Source organism: Pelodiscus sinensis, chromosome 9, assembly GCF_052426305.1.
Source record: "Pelodiscus sinensis isolate ZL-2025 chromosome 9, ASM5242630v1, whole genome shotgun sequence".
Classification (NCBI taxonomy): Eukaryota; Metazoa; Chordata; order Testudines; family Trionychidae; genus Pelodiscus; species Pelodiscus sinensis.
The window spans coordinates 36499177-36518771 of record NC_143060.1 but is presented as its reverse complement, the minus strand read 5'-3'; the positions used below and the strand labels follow the sequence as shown (position 1 = coordinate 36518771).

General features: G+C 49.2%; 1 protein-coding gene across 3 annotated transcripts; it reads left to right on the top strand.

The window, feature by feature from the left end:
- Positions 1 to 1444: 1444 nt before the first annotated feature.
- Positions 1445 to 18119, top strand: GFI1 (growth factor independent 1 transcriptional repressor). 3 transcript variants are annotated; one of them, XM_075936535.2, is made up of 7 exons: positions 1445 to 1581; positions 5225 to 5448; positions 5799 to 6005; positions 12291 to 12706; positions 12793 to 12930; positions 15135 to 15300; positions 16731 to 18119. In XM_075936535.2, the coding sequence occupies exons 2-7, from the start codon at positions 5334 to 5336 to the stop codon at positions 16907 to 16909; spliced, it is 1221 nt and encodes a 406-aa protein (XP_075792650.1). In that variant the 5' UTR covers positions 1445 to 1581; positions 5225 to 5333; the 3' UTR covers positions 16910 to 18119. The 3 variants fall into 3 exon arrangements, with proteins under 3 accessions (XP_075792650.1, XP_075792652.1, XP_075792651.1); XM_075936536.2 differs by lacking the exon at positions 1445 to 1581 and adding an exon at positions 1599 to 1834; XM_075936537.2 differs by lacking the exon at positions 15135 to 15300.
- Positions 18120 to 19595: the final 1476 nt, after the last annotated feature.

Sequence of the window (19595 nt, the reverse complement as noted above, 5' to 3'; positions counted from 1 at the left end):
CTTTGCACAGGTTGTAGTTGAGCTTTTGTTCCAGGATCTCTAAGTACATCACAATCATCAAACCAGCCTCACTCTACAACCTCGTCACCTACACAGATCAGCCAGGAGTGTAGAAAAGAACCCGTTTAACCGCAGTTGTGGGTGCGCAGGGCAATGCAGAAGAGCGCTTTTGGGTTTGAGAAGGAGGGATGAAAGGTCAGGTCCCAGCAGGTGGGGACTCAGGGCATTCGGATGCCATGGAAGGCCATGGGAGTCTTTCTATTTACTACCTTGGGTTTTTGATCAGGGCCTGTGGAAGCTCCTTCTGGCTTCCTCCATCTTCAGCAGCTTTCCCAGTTCTCCAGTTGTTTCTGAATCCCTTCTTCAAAGCACTAGGGCCCTCTGTGTAGTGCAGCCAATGTCTGTGTAGCCTTGACTCTTTCCAGGCCAACCTTCTCTCCTTGGCAGTAGCTGTCAGTGGCTAGGAAGCCCTAAAATCTCTGTGCAGGTTGGGGAAGTGAGTAGCAGCCCAGCCTTTCCCTTGGGGGTGGAGGGAGTCTTTACTCTGTCTGTTGATCTCCCCAAAAGAAATGCTGTCCCTCCCAAGGGCCAAACCAACCCCTGGAATATTAGACTCCTGGCTGGAGGGTGCTGGGATGTATCCACCATCAAGACTAGGTCAGGATGAGAATGGTGACACAGTTATCCCTCCTCTGTGAGAATGAGAGGAGCCAATAGCCTGGAACCCAGCAAACACTGGGGCCAGGGGCAGGAGAACTGTGGCTGCCAGGGCTGAGCTGTGAGCCCCTCTCTAATTTTAGAGGACGTTTTCATGCGCAAAGCGCGGCGAGCGCTGCTAAATTGGATAATAACGGTGCAGTAGCCGAGCTGTTCCCTTCCCCGCTAGCTCTGGTGACTTCAGGTCTGCAGGCTGCGTGCGGCGAGCGCCTTTCTCACAGATCCTCTCTAATTTAGCAAGCTGACCACCGGAAATTAGGTAAGGGAGGCTGCTCGAGGCAGTTGGTTTCCCTCTCAGCTGAGTGTGTCTCTTGCTTGCGGTGTTTGAATCACTCTGTAGCTACACTCGCCTCTGTGCGCAGGGGGGGTCGGAGGAATCTCGCCTACCTCTTCCATATTTAACCATTCCCTGCATCCAAAGGGAAATGAGCAAGCCTCTAGGTTTGGGTCTCAAGGTATTTTCAGCGCTGTTGGGCGTAAGTGTCCCAAAAGAGTTTCCACAACAAGTTATTTCTGGGCTAGGGAAGGTCTCCTTTGTACACTGCTCTGCCTTAAACCCGACTAGGCTAGCCTGCCCCGTGGGCTTCTTCCCCCTCCTAGGGCAGAGGTTTGAATAGCCCTGCAGTTTGCTGTCAGCTCCTGCGAGCACAGTCCCCAAGCCACCCCCCGCGCCTTTTTTTTTTCTTTGAGTCAATCAGTGTTTTGAATCTGTGACCTGTTCTCGTTGCGGAAGTCGAAGAGGATCCCAGAATAGTTCAGCTCGCTGGGTGTCATTTCTAGAGCAGAACCCCGAGGGACATGAGACGCCCTGGGACCGAGTGACACCGGGATGTCACCGCGACCAGCCCCGCGCAGCTGAGCACGGTAGGGCGTTTTCAGGGAGCGAGAGAGCGCCCGGGGTTGCTCCGGTGGGGCTTTGAAAGGCACTTTTTGCTGCAGAAGCTCCTAACGCTCAGGAAGTGGAATCTGTGGTTTTGGGGGCCGTGCTCTGAGGGAGCTGACACAAAAAAGGGCAAAACGCCAGCTCCAGGGAGACTGCATTTAAAGTCACCGAAGCTAGCGGAGTGTGTGTGGCACAGAGCTGGCTGCAGCCCGGCGCCCTCCGCGCTTCCAAATGGTAAGGCGCTTCCTTCGCTTGGAAAGCTACCGGCGCTGCTCTTGGCTCAGCCCCTGAGCCAGCGGCTCCCAAGGGAGACGGCCCTGGCCCAAGCCCCGAAGGGCTGGTCAGGGGCGGGGAGACACGCTGGCAGATCCGTTAGGAAAGCGGCCCCCCTCCCAGCGGGGCAGGGCAGGCGGCTGCCGTCTGGGTCGCAGCGGTGCGTGTTTGCGGCGCGCCCCGGGCACTGCAGGGAAAGGAAATTGGCCTGGCCCTGCCCTCCGGCGAAGGGCTGAAAGTGCCCCGCTGGGCGGGCGGAGCCGCTGCCCGCCTCCCTCCCTCCTCCTAGGCGGTGAGGGTCACAGTTAGTAAGCGCCGCGGGGAGAAAATGAAACGAAAGCACGTGGCGAATAATAGTCATGAATCGAGACAAGGGAAGCGAAATGTGACAGGCTGTCGGGAAGCCAGGCCTGCTCCCGCCCCCTCCCTTTCTCCCCCCACTGGGAACCCAGGGGACGCCCCCGCCCCGCTCGGGGTCTGACATCCATGTGTCTGAAAAGCCTGCGCTGAGCGCCAGCATCCTGGGGGAACGCGGGTCTTGATTTCCCTGGGGCGCAGCTCTGCTGTTATTTACACGTCCTCCGAGGTCCTGCCAAATGCTTCGCCTCCTTACTGGTGGGTCGCATCGTGCCAGCTGGGTTTGGGAAGTCGGGTTCCCACATTTACTGGCTGGGATTATCTGCGATCTCAGGGGAAAAAACAAAACCTGGCCTTGGGTTTCAGCAGGGAGCGCAGATTTAAGCAAGCAGCCAGAACCTGAGATAAGAAAATCGATTTGTCTTGTTCAAGGGAAAGCAGCGAGTTGCTCTAACAAACTGGATCTAAGGCAACGAATTCCTTTCCAGCCGTGTGCACAAATATTGGGTGGAAAGACAAGAGGGGCAGTGTGGACAGCACTGCGCGCGCACACGTGTTGGAGGGCACGCAATTGGAGCGATGCTGGAGAGGGCTACTGCATGGCACAGAGGTGCCTGGCTTTTGGAGGGAAAAAAACAGAAGTGGAGATTTTTTTTAAGTGTTTGAAATATGTTGAGGCCCTTCTGCTGCGGTCTCAGTGAATCAACAGAGGGCAGACATGTCAACAAAGATATCGACAAATTTATCAAGCCACTTTGATTTTCCCTCCTTCCTTTCATACTTAACTGTGCCTCTTTCTCAAGGATGAATTGAGAAACAGGTGGAGCAGAGGAGAAACTCTCCCACCAGTCTGTAGCAAACAGAACGACGTGAAAACAGGGTAGCGAAGAGAACAACTGCTTTTCGAGCGACCCTGTAAAGAGAATATCCATTTTAATTTACAGGGGATTTAAAATGGTGTCATTCGATAACATGTACTATATTTGTTTACATTTTTTCGATGGCACGAAAATGAACGAGGCAGAATAAATATTAAAACACCTGTGTGGGTAACGAAAGGCAAATCGATTGATTGCTGGTCTTGTAAATTACAGCGCTGCCAGTTGAAAAAAATGTAAATATAGACCTTGATTGGTTCTTCTCTGGGCCCGGTCCCACCCGTAAATGAAACCAGGCAGGACCTCTTTTAGCTGTCCGTAACAAACTGAAGCCCAGTATGAATTCAATGGGCCGTACTGACAAGATCCAGCATCTATCTTTCTTTACCCACAAAAGGTCAGGCTGGCTCCTTACCCCACGACTGGCGATCCGGCACTGGTGGAAAACAAACCCGCATTAGAGTTCAGACAGGGGGGATTTGACTTCAGCAAAGTACCGAGTAAAAGTCTTGTGGGAGCCCAGCTCTGAGGCGGAGTTTGAACTAATCTCATCCGAAAAGCACATTCGGTCTGTTCATTAAATCCCTAACTAGAGAGACCCCAAAGGAATCCTGCAGACCCACTTTTCTCCCCCAGATTTCTCTTCGATCCAAGTTTGTGGAGAGATCTCGGTTTTTCATTGACAGTTAAAATGTTTTTACACTTTTTTATTTTTTAGTTTATTCAACAGAGAATATTTGAAAGGGGACAGGCGTGTGCTATGGAGAAGTGTACTATGGTGCTACAAAATCGACAACTCAGATTTTGGATTTAGTTTGTTGATTTCATTATGCTCCTTCCCTAAGCAAATTAATCCCATTTACATTGATATAGGCGAAGCCCCTTTAGGAGACGGTCTCTAGGTCAGGGATATGGTGTATTTCCAGGTTGCATGCAATCGTTACATCGTTTTTGAGATGTGTTGTCCTGGAGGCGGCTACGCTTCGCTGCTGGTTTTTAACTCATTGTTCTAATGTAAATACGAGGAGACTGTCCACGCGGAATCAAGTGTCTGGCAGAGATTGTTCACTGTTCGGAGGGAGGGGTAAATGAACATTTGGCGACCTCACTTCATTATCTAGCGATCAGACAGCAGGTATCCACCTGAAGGCTGCTGCTTTCCTTCTTTTCCAGGAGCAGCAGACAGCAGGCGCGTAGTTGGCGTTTCTTTTGTGATGCGCTTGAATAAACTTTCCATTCTCCCAGTAATCCAGGACCTTCCTCTGCAGCAGAACAGAGCAAAGATACTCCCCCTCCCCCGCTCTGTTTGCAATTCACCTGCCACACGGTCCGCCTGATACAAGCTATTGCTAGTGTGCGCGAGGGAAGAGCCTGCCAGGCTGCGAATTACCCGGAACTAGCCCGAGCACAATATCGCAGCTGATGGATTTTACGTTTGTTACATTTACCTTGGAGTAGCTGGGGCCGCTTTGCCAAAGTTCCATTAGAAACCAGTGTCTCCAGCTTTGTTGTGCTGTTGGCTGTTTCAGGGGAAAGGAGGGCACCGTGATATTTGTGGGGCCAAGAATGTGTCTCCCCTTTTCCCTCCCTTGCTAGGACTGTGTGAGTGAAGAATTTGCTCCGTTTACCCCCAGTAAGTCGGTGACCCCTCCTGCCTGTTCCCGCGGGAACACTCCAGGGGAGGCTGGTGTAAAAGGCGGGTTATTTCGCTCTCGGGTCTGTTGGCTGCCCCGTTGCTCAACAAACTGCAAGCGACACCTCTCGCACCAGCCCACCCTGCTGATGAAAGATAGGGGGGGAGAGGGCCATTGCGTAACGACCCGGTTTGAGTAACACCCGAGGGAAAGAGCCGGGTCAGGGCTTCGCAGCGCTGCGGGTTTGATTTCCCAGCCGGCTGGAGACACCCAAGAAACAGCCTCCCCCGCCCCCGGCGCTCGCTGCGTTTCTGGCTGAGGCGGTGGTTGGAAGCCACCTGTCTGAATGCCACCTGGTGAGCAGCGCCCGCCCCGTCTGCACGCTCCGCCCCCGCCCCGGCCCCTCGCCCCCGCCCCGCCCTGTCCCGATTCCCGGTCCCCCCGGAGAGCCCGAGCCAATGGCTTGTCCGATCTCTCCGCAGAGCACAGCCAAGGCTGGAGATTTAAGGAGGTTCGCGGGTGGCGCGGCTGGCGACTTGGGGCGCCCGGGGCGCGGACACCGCCGCGGGGACCGACAGGCGCAGCCTCATCATGCCCAGGTCGTTCCTGGTGAAGAGCAAGAAGGCGCACAGCTACCACCAGCCCCGCGCGCCTGACGAGGACTACAGCCTGCGGCTGGACAGCGTGCTGGCCCGCATCTGTGCAGGTAGGCAGGGCCCAGCCCAGGGACTGGGGAGCACCGCGGAGGGCTGGGAGCGTGGATCGATGGGGCACTGATGAGACCATGCCCCTGCCCCTTGCCCGGCGCCCGCCCCATACAGAGGAGAGCAGCCCGGGGCGCTGTCCAGGGGGCTGAGCCCCCCGTGCCCTCGCCTAGTGTCTGAATGCGGATCTCGCGCAGCCGGCCCCAGCCCAGGCCTGGAAAGGGGCTGAACTGGGGCTGCGGGGCCCGGGGGTCCCAGCCTGGCCACTGCCCTGGCCGGAGGCAGGGGCTCCGCGGGTGCTGCTCTCCCGCCTGCCCCTGGTAAGGGCCCTTCTCGCCTCTGTGCCCGACAGACAGTAAGATCCCGGGAGAGACAGATCGGTGCAGCTCGGGCCTCCGGGACCCGGAGCCCCCCCGGGGCCGCGCCTCCCCGGAATCCCACCTGAGCGAGGCCGTCGATGGCTCTTCAGACTCGGCTCCTAGTTGCGAGGGCAGCGTCTGCGACAGGGCGTCGGAGTTCGAGGACTTCTGGAGGCCCCCGTCCCCGTCCGTCTCGCCAGGTAGGGCCCGCGCCGGCTGGGGTCTCTGCCTGGGAGGGGGGCCCGTGCGCGGCTGGGAGCTCAGGGGAAGGGTCTGTCTCGGTTTCTGGCCTCTCTCAGGGAGCCAGCCCTCGGGGCAGGTCCCAGCCGCTGGAGAGTGCTGCTGGAATATGGGGCGCTCTGGCCACAGACCATCCTGCCAGATACACGCTCCCCATCAGCACTGCAAATGCAAAAACAGCGGGGAGTCCGTGGTACTTTAAAGACTAGCCCATCCATTAGGGCACAAGCTTTCCTGAGCTCCAACTCACTTCCTCGCATGCTGAAGAAAAAAGAAAACCGAACAGGGAGGGATAGAGAAATGCAGCCTTTGCCAGCTGTTTTCCCGCTTGTACTGCTGGTGTAGCTTTTAAGACGAGAGCCCCCGCATGTGTCACACTGACTCCTGACCACCCTGGGACCTTGCTTTGGGTTGGAAACGGGCTTCCCTGTGCATGGTACTGCCGTTTTAAACACGCACCTACAGAGGTGGTTTCGTTCAGAAGATTAGTTCAACATTCCCATTGGTTTCAGAATGAACAGTATGTAGCCCGGATTTAGCGTGGACACGAATGAATAATAAAAGAATCATTTGACTTAAAAGCCTTGAAATATTGAAGAATGCCAGTAACAGGAGTGTAAAATTAGTTTTGTTGGTGTCTAATATAATAGGCTGCTGCAGTGTAGCGAAGAATGTGATTGAAGGTCTCTGTGCCTGCGTATATGGTTGATCGGATTGTACCAGGGTATATGTCTTATGAAAGCTAGTAAACGTAGCTACACGGCTATCTATACACCTCGAGTAAACAAAAGGATGGGTGGGTGTGTTTGTATTATCTGTTAGACACTTTCCTAGTTCCCATTCAAGTTATTTGTTTCTTGTCTAAAAGAGGATTTTTTTCTTTTCTAAAAATACACTCCTGAAAAACAGATGAAAATAATGACGGTCAGATTTAAACACCCCAAATCCAGGAAGCTCACATTTATAGCTACAGCTCTGTCTCTAGCTCCATGGTTGTGCCTTTGATGTGGCCAGAGCAGTGGGAGAAGATGCAGACCTGACTTTGGCTTGAATACTATCTCGTTTAAAAATACAATCGTGTCGTTTTATAACAAAAATAACAAAGCTTTTTATTGCTTGGGTTAAATAGCTGCAGCTGAAAAAAGACAAAGCGTGTGAGTGCATAAACTCGGTACAAAAAGCAGTAATTTCTGTCGCTGAAAAGGAAAAAATAGTCTCAGCTTTGCAAGATTAACAAACCCTCACAGACAAAAATCGCTTCCTCATTTTCATCCCTACTTTGTCCCTGTAATGTCTCTGCCTATCCATGTCTTCATCTGCTAGTGAAATTCTTTTAAAAAACCCATGACTTGATTCCAGGCAAATAAAGTTGTACAAAAGACAAAATGTGGGGATGCAATTTGATCTAGTTTTGAAAGTGATTTGCATTCTAAATTAATAATAAAAGCATAATAATAATGATGATAACGATAATAACAACAATACTATTTTCTCCAAAATACTAATGACTCCTGGAAAGGGAAGTGTAGTTTGCGCCCCAGTCGCAGTGTGTCCACACAAGGACAGTTGTTGTAGCCATTTTGGTCCCAGCTAGAGATATTAGAGGTGCAGAAGGGTGATCTGGGATCTTTTCTTGGACTCACTTCTGTTGGCGAGAGAGACACGCTGTCTTGTTTACACTGACCTGAAGAACAGTTTCGTGTAAGCTCGAAAGCGTGTCCCTTTCGCCAACAAAAATTGGACAGGTAACACCTGTGTCCTCATCCGCCATGTGTGTCTAAAAATGCGGAGAGAGATCTCTTCCCTAGAGCTGTACTTAGGAGTTCCCCCCCACACACACGATTTTCCCCCTCCTGAATTAACTTCCCTATAGCGATTCATTTATTGTGAGTCCAGTCTCTGGGAAGGTGCGTTCCTAGCGAGGGTCTTAACAAAAGGAGAGAGACGTGTGGAGATCAAACGGATTATGCGATGGGATCTGTGCCCTTTACAGTCTTAGCAAACATCTCCTAGGAGTGAAGGGGGCTTGCAAGCGTCCCTGGCATCTGCTGATCCCAGCCGGCAGGTGTGTCCCCTACTCAGACTGCTCCAAGCGATCCGCGGAATGGTCCATCCAGATTGGCAACAACACACAGGCAGGTAGGGACTGTCTGGCAAGCCGGGTTAGGAGAGTCGCACCCTCCCCCCGTATCTTTCTCCTCACCCCCCCCCCCTCCATTCCCTCGCTAAGGTCCCTGCTCCAGAACGTCAATCCAATGAAGGGGTAATTAGCCCCCAAGAACGTGCCGCTAAACTGCTTGATTTTTCACGGCGGGATTTAGTCTCCTGCCGCAAGATCGTTGCTGTGCTGGACAAGAAAAGAGAAACGGCGTTTCCCAACCACACTCAGACAGGGCAGCGGCAGTGAGAGTCCGTGCGCGCGTAGAGAGGCAGAACCTACCGAAGATACGAGGTTCGCCTGCTACGCGAATGGCGGGACTGAAGATCATTTATGTGCCCGGTTCATGGGATGCGCAGGCTGAGTATATGTAGTCACATTGCACTAGTGCCTAAAATGTGAACAGTCTATTTCCGTGCCACAGCCATTGGTACAGGGTTAATGTATTTGTAATATTACTAATTGCACTTATAAGTAGCATAAACGCTACCGTATTTATCCACAGGACGATGGTCTGTAAATGCACTAATACCGATCAGCTCTCTGTGCATGTGTGTGTGTAATGACACCCGGCCATAAAAACGTTAGTATCAAGCACATTCATACACACCAGTAAATAAATCATTGCTCTTGTCTTCGCATGATGCCTTGCCCCAGGTATGAGGCTCTGCCCAGGAAGGCGGAGAGATGGGGTGTGTGCAGTGTTGTATAACGCAGTCCTTTATTAGCTCAGACATTTAGTCTCATTGGCCCTTATGGGGGAGGGGTTCTTCCCCTCCCTTGCATGACCTGTGCAAAACCCGACAAAACGGCGGCACCTGCGTGCCTGGCGGAGCTGGGTGGGGGGAGGGAAGGCGGGACATGACTCTGCCCTGTAGTGGTGGTTGAGGGGAGGGAGTAGTGTGTGTTGTGCTTCTGCGACTCCCTCCAGCCCTTAGGGAGGGGGCGGTGTGTGTATGTGTGTGTGTGTGCTTAGTGAGGGGGCGGTGTGTGTGTGTGTGTGCTTAGTGAGGGGGTGGTGTGTGTATGTGTGTGTGCTTAGTGAGGGGGCGGTGTGTGTATGTGTGTGTGCTTAGTGAGGGGGTGGTGTGTGCATGTGTGTGTGTGCTTAGTGAGGGGGTGTGTGTGTGTGTGTGTGCTTAGTGAGGGGGCGGTGTGTGTATGTGTGTGTGCTTAGTGAGGGGGCGGTGTGTGTATGTGTGTGTGTGCTTAGTGAGGGGGTGGTGTGTGCATGTGTGTGTGTGCTTAGTGAGGGGGTGGTGTGTGTATGTGTGTGTGTGTGCTTAGTGAGGGGGTGGTGTGTGTATGTGTGTGTGTGCTTGGTGAGGGGGCGGTGTGTGTGTGTGTGTGTGCTTAGTGAGGAGCGGTGTGTGTGTGTGTGTGCTTGGTGAGGGGGCGGTGTGTGTGTGTGTGCTTAGTGAGGGGGTGGTGTGTGTGTGTGTGTGTGTGCTTAGTGAGGGGGTGGTGTGTGTGTGTGTGTGTGTGCTTGGTGTGTGGGTGTGTGTGTGTGGTGTGTGTGTGTGCGCGCTTAGTGAGGAGGCGGTGTGTGTGCGCTTAGTGAGGGGGAAGTGTGTGTGTGTGTGCACATGCTTAGTGAGGGGCCGGTGTGTGAGTGTTGTGCTCCTAGTGAGGGGGCAGTGTGTGTGTGTGTGTGTGTGTGTGTATCTATGTGCGAGTGCTTAGTGAGGGGGTGGTGTGTGTGTGTGTGTGTGAGCGCACTTAGTGAGGGGCCGGTGTGTGTGTGTGTGCTTAGTGAGAGGGCTGTATGTGTGTGTGCACACTTAGTGAGGGGGCGGTGTGTGTGCGCTTAGTGAGGGGGTAGTGTGTGTTTGTGTGTAGGGGGAGGGCAGGAAATGTGGGTATCTGTTGGGGTGGGACTCAACAAGGCTGGTCTTCACAGCCCAATGGGGCCAGTCCCCATTGCCTATTCCAAGGGTGCCAAAGCATAAGTCTGCCTCTCCCCCCAAAACACAGAGACTGGCTTAACAATCATGAGACATTACAGACTAGAGTGTTGGGGTCTTTTCATTGAGCCTATTAGTACTGGGGCATTCAGGGGGCCTGTTTCTAGTTTTACACCCAGCCAGGGGAGCCTGCTACTGTTCACAGCTGAAAGCAAGCTGCAGTGCTGATGAAATCACATCCTTCCGGGAGCTGGGGCTTTAAGAGAAACAACAAATGCTCAGAGACTTGTGCCAAAATAAAATGACAAGAGCTGTGACCCTGGCTGTGAAGAAGGGAGAGAGCTGACAGGCTGACAAGCTGCTGGGCCCCTGCTCACCATCATGTTAGCACTACAGACCCATTTCCTACCTGCCAATGGTGTGTGTGTGTGTGTGAGTTTGCCTACATGGAAAGAAGCAGCTAAGTCATTCAGTGCTCTTCCATCTCCGCTCCCTGCTTTACTGCACACATAGCCATACATCTCCCTCATCTTGGTGTGGTCAGGGGGTGTTGAGAGGTTGTGACTTTACCTTTGGAAGCCAGGAATTGACTGGGCATATAAGGAGCCAGGGGAGTAATTTATGGCTATAAAAGTGGGAGTTTCTGGAAGAGGTTTTTGGCTGAGCAAAAGGAGAGGTTGTTTAGGCAGCTGGTGGAGTGATGAAGCCCAATAGCTCTCTGTAGCAGCATCAATGTGAGAAGGGTTAATTAAACACGCCCCACTGTTGCCTCTTCTTCTTAGCCCAACAGTGCAGTTATGCTATGGGGAACCCTTGATACACAGGCACCTCAGCACAGAAACACTTGACTGCCCCTGTGCTGCTGGCTGGTGTAATGGGGAGTCCAGGTGGAAGCCCTTCAAGATCCAATCTGCCGGTGCCAAATCAACTGAGTTCTATCTCTTTGTGTCTCTTGGCCTAACTCTGAGCTGCCTCCTACGCTCCCTTGAATGTCTCTGTTAACCCTTTTGGTTTTCAACAAGCATTTGAAAACTCACATCCTCCAAACCCTGCTCTCCAGAGCTCAAGCTCTTTCCCAGAGTCCATTTCTATACCCCTGCTGTTCGTCTCCCTCACCTGGGGTATGAACAGAACTGCTGGCTCAGGTTAGCACTGGCTGGAAACATTTGGCAAAGCACAAACTCCAAAACACTTCAAACATTTTTGTTTTCATTTTGTTGGCAAAAACAGCAGTAAGTGAGGTACCTGAGCCTCCAGCAGTCCATCATGGTGCAATTCATATAGATTATGACCAGGAAGAGAGCAATAACTCTCTTTTGTGTCTTTTATTTTAAATGTGGCTTATGTGCAAGGTTTTCATACTGTGTTTATGAGGGCTGGAGTATGTGAAATTCAGTTTGTGAGGGCCATACTTGTTTGGTGAGAGGAACCCAGAGAGAGAAGAGTGTAAAATTGCTACTTTTCAGCAAGAGACTATTTTAAAATGTTTCCTCTGGAAAAGTGAGGAACATTAGAAAGACAATTTAACTGTCCTCTAAAGACTTATGGTGCCAAATCTGGAAACTAATTCAGGCATTAAGTTGTCAAACAGAAGGATTTCAGTTCTGCTAAAAGTGCAAACACAACACATTTTTACCTAGGGACCTCTTACTGGCACATTCAAAATGGTATACATAGGAGAATATGGAAAATGTTATTGAAGCGCAAGCGTAATTAATTAATTAATTAATTAATCATGTGTGCTTTACATTACTAATTAATCAATTAGATAAATTTTAAATGTAGCCATTAATTTTAGGTGTCCAGTCTGACACACATATTGGATATGTTTTTCATTGGTGCTGAGTACCCAAAATTCTAGTCAAAGTCAGTGGGAAATGCAGGTGAGCAACATCTGTGCAAATCAGGTTGAAGGGTCCAAGATGGCCACCCAAAAATGGAGATACCCCAAACTAGTGTCCATTTTTGAAAAGCTGGCTTTGGAGGTGTGTGCAGTGTGGCTGTGACCCTCCGCCCCCATCTTCCAGACCCCTTTGTGAGAGGTTAGGAGGCAGCCCTCCTGTGAGTGAGTGTGCAGTACTGATAGGCGTCTGATTTTGAAACCTATGTTGGGCTTTGCATCCAGTAGGTGGTAGCTGTGCTATGAACCCCACTAATCATTCCCTCCCCTTGTGTTTCCACAGCATCTGAGCGTTCTGTTTGTCCCTCCTTGGATGAGGCGCCCCCTTTCTCAGTGCCCTTCAAGCCATATGCATGGAGCACCCTGGGCAGTTCAGAGCTCAGGCATCTGGTGCAGAACTACAGGCCCTGCCCAACTCTGGAGCATAGTTCAGCCCTGGGGCTCTTCTGTGAGCGGAGCTCAGAGTCTGCCCTATTCAGGGCAGAGTGTGGCTCAGCCCTGAGACTTTATGGTGACTTCAGCTCTACTGGGCCAGGACTCTTTGAGCGGCCATCAGCAGCAACACCAGGCCTCTATGCAGAGTCCCAGTCTGGGCTGCAGCAGGAGAAAGGCCCAGGTGGGATCAAGGTGGAGTCAGAGCTTCTGTGCCGCCCACTGCTGATCAGCACTGGCTCCTATAAGTGTGTCAAATGCAGCAAGGTAGGAACCTCCTCCATTCCGCTCCTACCCAAACCTCTGACTCCCCATTCTAACCTGCCTGACCCTTGTGTGTTCTCTCCTCTCAGGTTTTCTCCACCCCCCATGGCTTGGAGGTGCATGTACGCCGCTCACACAGTGGCACCAGGCCCTTTGCCTGTGACATGTGTGGCAAGACTTTTGGCCATGCGGTCAGCCTGGAGCAGCACAAGACTGTGCACTCCCAAGTAAGAGCCAAGGCAGGGGTGGGTGTTATGCCAAGGAAGCTTGCTAGGGCCATGGGTGCAGAGTTAAAGAGGCAGCAGAGGCAACTGGATGGTGGTAGATGGGCACTTGAGGTGAGAGGATAGAGCTGATGGGCATGAAGGGTGAGCGGGCCGAGTGGCAGGAAGGCATTCAGGGTAAGGAATCTGAGTGGCATAGTGGCTGTCAGAGGCAGGAGAGTGCTGGAAATGATGGAGGCACAGTGGAAGGTAGAGGAGAACAGGGTGACATGTGGGTATCTGGGATTCAGGCACTATAAACATAGGGTACATCTACACTGCAGGCTTTTTTGTGCAAGAACAGCTGTTCTTCTGCAAAAACTTGTGGAGCATCTACACTGAACGCATGTTCTTGCACAAGTAAATTTACAGTAAAAGTATCAGAAAAGAGGGCTTCTTGCACAAGAGTTATTCCTCTCCCAACGAGGAATAAGCCCTCTTGAGTAACAGCTCTTGTGCAAGAAGGCAGTGTGAAGGGCAACAGGCTATGGCTAAAATGGCCATCAGAGCTTTATTGTGCAAGAGAGTGTCCATACTGCCATGGACACTCTTGCACAAAAGCACATCTGTTGCGCAAAATCACATGGGCAGTGTGGACGCGCTCTTGTGCAAGATCTTTTAAGCAAGATCTCTTGCGCAAAACAGTTCTTGGACAAGAAGCCTGCAATGTAGATGTAGCCTATATAGAGTAATGAAATCAACAAAACAGTATACATACCAAATTCCCTCCAATGGTCCCAGGCCCCCTGTTTTTCTGTAATGAGCTATGGACATTGATGGCACTTTACAATAAAACAGCCATTCATGTCATGAATTTGCCTCTCACTCTCACACAAAGTCAGGACTGTGTGGGAGAGATGATGGAATTTTGTAGCAGTTAAAGGAACTGTTTGTCCCCACCCTGCCAGCTTTCCCCCAAAAGGAGCGAATCTGCCGTCCTTTTTAGTTAGTGTGTATGTGCAGGGAGCATCCGAATACCCAGTTGTCTGTAGAAAGCAGACTTCACCCATCTCAGTGTGAGCTGAGTCACAAGAAGAATATGGTCGTTAATGTTGGTAGGAGGATTTGTAACTTTTTCCACCTTGCTGATATTGTACTGTATTTTCCCTTCGCCCACCCACCTGGCCTGGCAAATCTTCCTTCCTAAGATCAGCTTCAGGAGGACAGAGTTACAAACAGACCTTTTTTGCTGTTTTATTTACATGTGAATGAGTGTGCAACTGCAGGGCCCCTAAGAAAGGGAAATCTCACCAGTTAAACAGTGGACAAATGAGCAACGTACTGCATTAAAAATGTGAGGAAAAAAGATTTGGGGGAAAACACAATAGGCAAATGCTGCCTGCCAAATACAGACCTAAAGCAGGGAGATGTGTCTGTAAAGCATAGCAAGGTCTTGGAGGAAGAGAGGAGTGCCTGGTAGGGGAACAAGATTGAAGAATCAGAGGAGTTTGTGATGGGGAATTAAGAGGGAGCACAGGAGTGTATGCAAAGGGAGAAGAGGAATGTGTGGTGTGGTGTCTAAAGGTCTGAGGGGAAGAGGTGTGGAGGGAGAGGCACTGGTGACTCCAAGTGTATGTATTTTGATTTGTGAAAATATTAGCAATCAAAGGGCTCTTTTGTTAAAGACCTTGGCACCTTTGATTTGAATTGCGACAAAAAGCAAATCTAGCAGCAAACATCAACTGCCCAATACAATTCAACCCAATCCAAAAGTTCCTTTCAATGCCTCACCCTCCCACAGTCCTCAGCAGGCGGGGTCCTGTACCTTGCCAAAGTCATTACCCAAATGCCACCGTAGGCTACGATGGGGCAGCTGGGCTAATTAGCAAAGTCTCATGTCTCCTTTCTTGGAGCCCCCTGTGTAGCGCACAGTCTGGGGCACCCAAGTAGCTACTCCCACACACAGCCCCTTCCTTTGGAAGAGCCGTTCCATTCAATAACTAGGTCTGACTAGTGATTAGTATTGGGAGGAAAATGAATTTTTCTGTGAATCAATGAGGTGTTTTACCAAGTGTGGGAGTAATGCCTAGGTTAGTGTGTCCACTGGGCCTGGTGTGTACTGCGGAGGATGATGTGGTTCCTAGGGGTGTTTGTTAATGCACTGACAGGCAGACTGCATCGTTGGCGATCTTGTGGCATAATGGGATGTCTTTTCACTCTTTCTGCAGGAGCGCAGTTTTGATTGTAAGATCTGCGGCAAGAGTTTTAAGAGATCTTCCACCCTGTCCACCCACTTGCTCATCCACTCAGACACCAGGCCCTATCCCTGTCAGTACTGTGGGAAACGGTTCCACCAGAAATCTGACATGAAGAAACACACTTTCATTCACACAGGTCAGTCCTGCAGCAGCTGGTTTTCATGCCTTATTCATTAAAATAGATTCTGAAATGGAGATTTTTCCTTCCCACCAATCCATTTATCTTCAGCTAGACCTTGCAGCTCCCTTTGCCGGGTTCTTGCACCAGAAGGGTAGCTCACACTATGGAAACCCAAGCAGAGCAATGGTGCAAAAAAGCGGAATTTGACCTCGGTTTCATGAGCAGCCTCTGTTTAATAACTGAAATCCTCACTGTCCAATCAGTGTTGCTTTAATAGGATCCACCCTGTGTTTATTTGGAAGGGCTTCTCAGTCAAATGACTTGTAAAGCAATATATTCATATGGCCTTGATTTAGAGCTGGGGGCTCTTGGAAAATGACAGGTGAATCTGACTGCAACATCTCCATCTGCAGAGCCTGCCACTTTACAATAGCAGCAGCAGCAGCCTCCTCCTCTAGATTAAACACTAAACTCAAGGGCCCAGGGTCCAACTCTCATTCTAAATATTTACTCAGTGATTATCTCTCTATTGGGTTTCTACCCGGATTTTCCAATCAAATGGTTGCAGTCTGGCATATAATGGGAGGAAAGGTGCACAGTTCTCAAGTTTCATTGTTGGTGCTAATGCATATAGAAATTAATACACTGCAGATAAATTACTCAAGGAAGCCATTTTTCTAAGAATGTTATTAGAAAGAGGCAGCAGGTTTTCTCAGACATCTTTAAAAATGAAGCTTCCCTTTCAAACTGCTAGCATCATGTGTTTAAATCATAGAAAATAATAGTGATCTGAATATACATATAGAAAATAAGTGCTGTTTGTCCAAGTATTTGATTTTCTAAGAGTCACAAGTGGTTTTGAGAAACGAACTTACATATTATTATTATTATTATTATAAATTTGGTCTCGCTTACTCTAGTGAAACTTCAGAGTAAAGCCACTTACAGTTTGTCTCAAGTTGAGTACCTATACTTTAAACTGGTGACATTTGAAAAAAATGGTTCAGTTGAACCATTTAAATGGTAAAATGGAATGGAGGAAGAGAATTGAAAAGCCAGTCGTTTTTTTTTAAATTGGACGTTATCGGCCAGATCTTTGGCCAGATTCTAACTCAGCTCATAGATATACTCTGGAGTGACACTGACACAAGCTGGACCAAAATCTGGTAACATACATTACTGAAACGGAACATAGATTGAAGTCTTGTTCTTACTGAAAGCAATGGGAGTTTTGCCATTAACTTGGGTGGGGCAGAGTTTCACCCACAGTATTGTCCCAGAGAGTGTCTGTGCTCTGTGATCACTTAGGGATGATTGTATGCAACATTGTCATCACGTGAAAGCATGGGGTACATCCACTGTGGCTAGTTTGCCCTGGCTCTGCCTGTGTGCTATACCGATTGTCTAATATCGGGCCTGCCTTCTTTACCCCCTTTTCCTTGTAGGTGAGAAGCCCCACAAGTGCCAGGTATGTGGGAAAGCCTTCAGCCAGAGCTCCAACCTCATCACCCATAGTCGTAAGCACACTGGTTTCAAGCCCTTTGGCTGTGATCTGTGTGGCAAAGGCTTCCAGAGGAAGGTGGATTTAAGGAGACATCGGGAGACACAACATGGTCTGAAATGAGACGCAGCTGTGATACAGAAAGCACCTACAACACTATGTGAACAAATTCCCATACTTCCCTGATGACCCTGAGTCATGCCCTTTAGCACAGACTCTGACATTACCTTTTGGGACCGGAGCTCAGGAGGGACAGGACAGGACACTGCTTTGAAAGTTCAACCAGAAGGACCCTGAAAGTGGATCTGAAAGGCTGGGCTTTCCCTCTTTCTCTCTCTCAACACTGGAAAATAAACATTTCCACCTGAAACCTTAAGCTCCAAGTGTGGATAAGCTAGAACATATCTGTGAGCTGGGAAGTCCTTCACCCACAGCGAGATGAATTCTTTCACCTTTTTATTTCTGAAATTAACGTGCAGGGAAACAGAGTTTACATGATAAACACACCGAGCTGTTTGGTAAGGTTATGAAAAGTGCTTGCTTTTGTGGAGTTTGACTGCTAAATAGCTTTATTGACCATTCTCTATCAGGAGGGCTTGCAGTGAAAGAGCTGCACTGGATATTTTGCTGCTTTCAGCACCAAGGGATCAACTTGCGCCTGGTTCTGATCTGACTCAGACTGGTGTAAGTCAGGACTTAACACTGCTGTAAAACTAGTGTGAGAAGTGAATCAGGCCCATGTCTCCTGTCCTTCCAGCTTTGTCTGTCTGTATAGACAAGGCCTGGTTGCATGAATGTTTGTGTGTGTTAGGAATGGGGTTTCTTGTCTGAAAAGATTGGGATTTTGCTCTATAGTAGTTAGGGAAGGAGAGGCCTATTAAAGAACTAATAGGAAAAGCCAAAGCACAGACTAATGCCTCATAACTAGGAACTCCTGAGCACAACTGATTGCCCTGACTGAAAAAGACAGTACCAAATAGCAGGCACAGGCTTTCTGTCCCAAATGTCCATCAGCACCAGCATTCTGGGTTTGATTATAAGTAACTGGGAAGTTGCTAACAAGTTCCTAATAGACTTGTTTGTATGTTAGGGATTTAAAAAAAAATTTAAATGCTATCATGCCTTGCTTGGGTGGGCAGGGATCGTTTTGAACATGTAATCAATTGAATTTGCCTTACATGACCTTGTGTGTACCTCAGTGGAAAAGTATGCTGTTTTTACTTTGTTGGCAGGCTTGTAAATATCTTTATTTTGATTTTACGGAGTGTCTTATGTTTATTGGTTCATATTTATTGGAATAACGTTTTAAATTAATAAAGTATTGAGGATCCTGTACAGTTATTTTTATTGAAGGACAGAACTTAACAAAATTAGAAAATTTACTATTATTATGCAACATTATATATATTGCAATAGGTGGGCATGACACTTTATACATGGGACAGATTTTTCAAAAGGACCATAATGATTTAGGAACCTAAAAGATAGGGGCTTAGGAGCATATTTCTCATTGCAAGTCAATAGGAATTAGGCCCATATCCTCAAAGGTATTTAGGCATTCAGCTCTCATCTTGGGCCTTGCCACAGCAAGTGCAGCAATGCCTGAATTCATTTAAAAATCTGCACCTAAGTACTGAGTCACTTTGAAAATTTCACCCATGAACCCTTTCTCACAGAGCTGTCAAATGAAGGCCCTCTCCTGAAGCACTTATGTGCGTGAGTAAATTTGCACACAAGTAGGCCCACTGAACTCAATCAAGCACATCAAATTCCTTTATTAAGCGTAGCAAGACATGACACAAAGGAACAAGGTAACAGCATGCCAGGAGGAGATGGGGAGAGAGAAATGCACAATAAGATCCTGTAATTGTACATTTTGGTATTAGTTCACGTACGGAGGGATAGTCAATAAACTTGGCACAAGAGAGTAAGTAATTGTTAGAGGAAAAGTGGGGTTTGGGAAGGCATTTGAAGAAAGAGAGAAAGAAGCGACATGACATATGGGGTCCAAGAGGATAGTTCAGGGAACACTAGAGGCAGCACCAGTGAGAGATGAAGCTATGAGGGATGAGGATTTGGCAGGATGGAGGTGACAAGGAAATATTTTAAATTGGCTCTACAGGAAAAACAGTAAGCAGAATGGAGGCTGGAATACTGAGACGTGAATTCAGAGGGGACTTCCTTGCTGACCTCAGATTTCAGATCCCAACAGAAATACACTCCACCTTCTCTCTTCAGAAAGATTCTTTTCACTCTTGACCAGACTCACTGACATCAGAAAGATGACTCCAAATTAAGCACTTTAGAGTTCTCCAGTGCTTCAGGCAGCCTGAACCTTTAGCACTTTCCTTGATGGTATCTGTGAAGTTTTGGGAACCAGGCTGCAGCACTAAACTGGGAAGCAGGAGCTCTAACTGAACAATAGCTTGCAAGGGACTAATGTTGACCCAACACTAGCATAGCCTAGGTGAGAAGTAAGAAGGTCAATCCTGGCAGGCTAATCCAAGGGCCCAACAAGTCCAGGGTGTTTGTGTGCTAGTCAAAAGGAAACACGATGAACTGATTAAAAATAAGTTTCTGTTTAAAATTTCCTGCAACCAATGGACCAAATCTAGGCGTTCTTATTCAGTCTTTACTCAGGCGTGCTGCCCATTGAAAGCTGTGTGGGTTTTACTTGTGAAAGGACCAAGTTCAAACTGAGCAAGGTCACCAGAATTAATAATAGTGACAAAATTCCACTGTACAGTGCATACACCGCTGTATCTGATGCCAATAGGAGATCTGCTCTTGACATCTAAGAAGTTCAGGC

Bases quoted from the DNA above. Each gene is read 5' to 3' on its own strand.
- GFI1 (XM_075936535.2), top strand. From the start codon at position 5,334: ATGCCCAGGTCGTTCCTGGTGAAGAGCAAGAAGGCGCACAGCTACCAC. The intron at 5,449-5,798 runs GTAGGCAGGGCC...TGTGCCCGACAG, and splicing joins GCTGGCCCGCATCTGTGCAG to ACAGTAAGATCCCGGGAGAG. The intron at 12,707-12,792 runs GTAGGAACCTCC...CTCTCCTCTCAG, and splicing joins AGTGTGTCAAATGCAGCAAG to GTTTTCTCCACCCCCCATGG.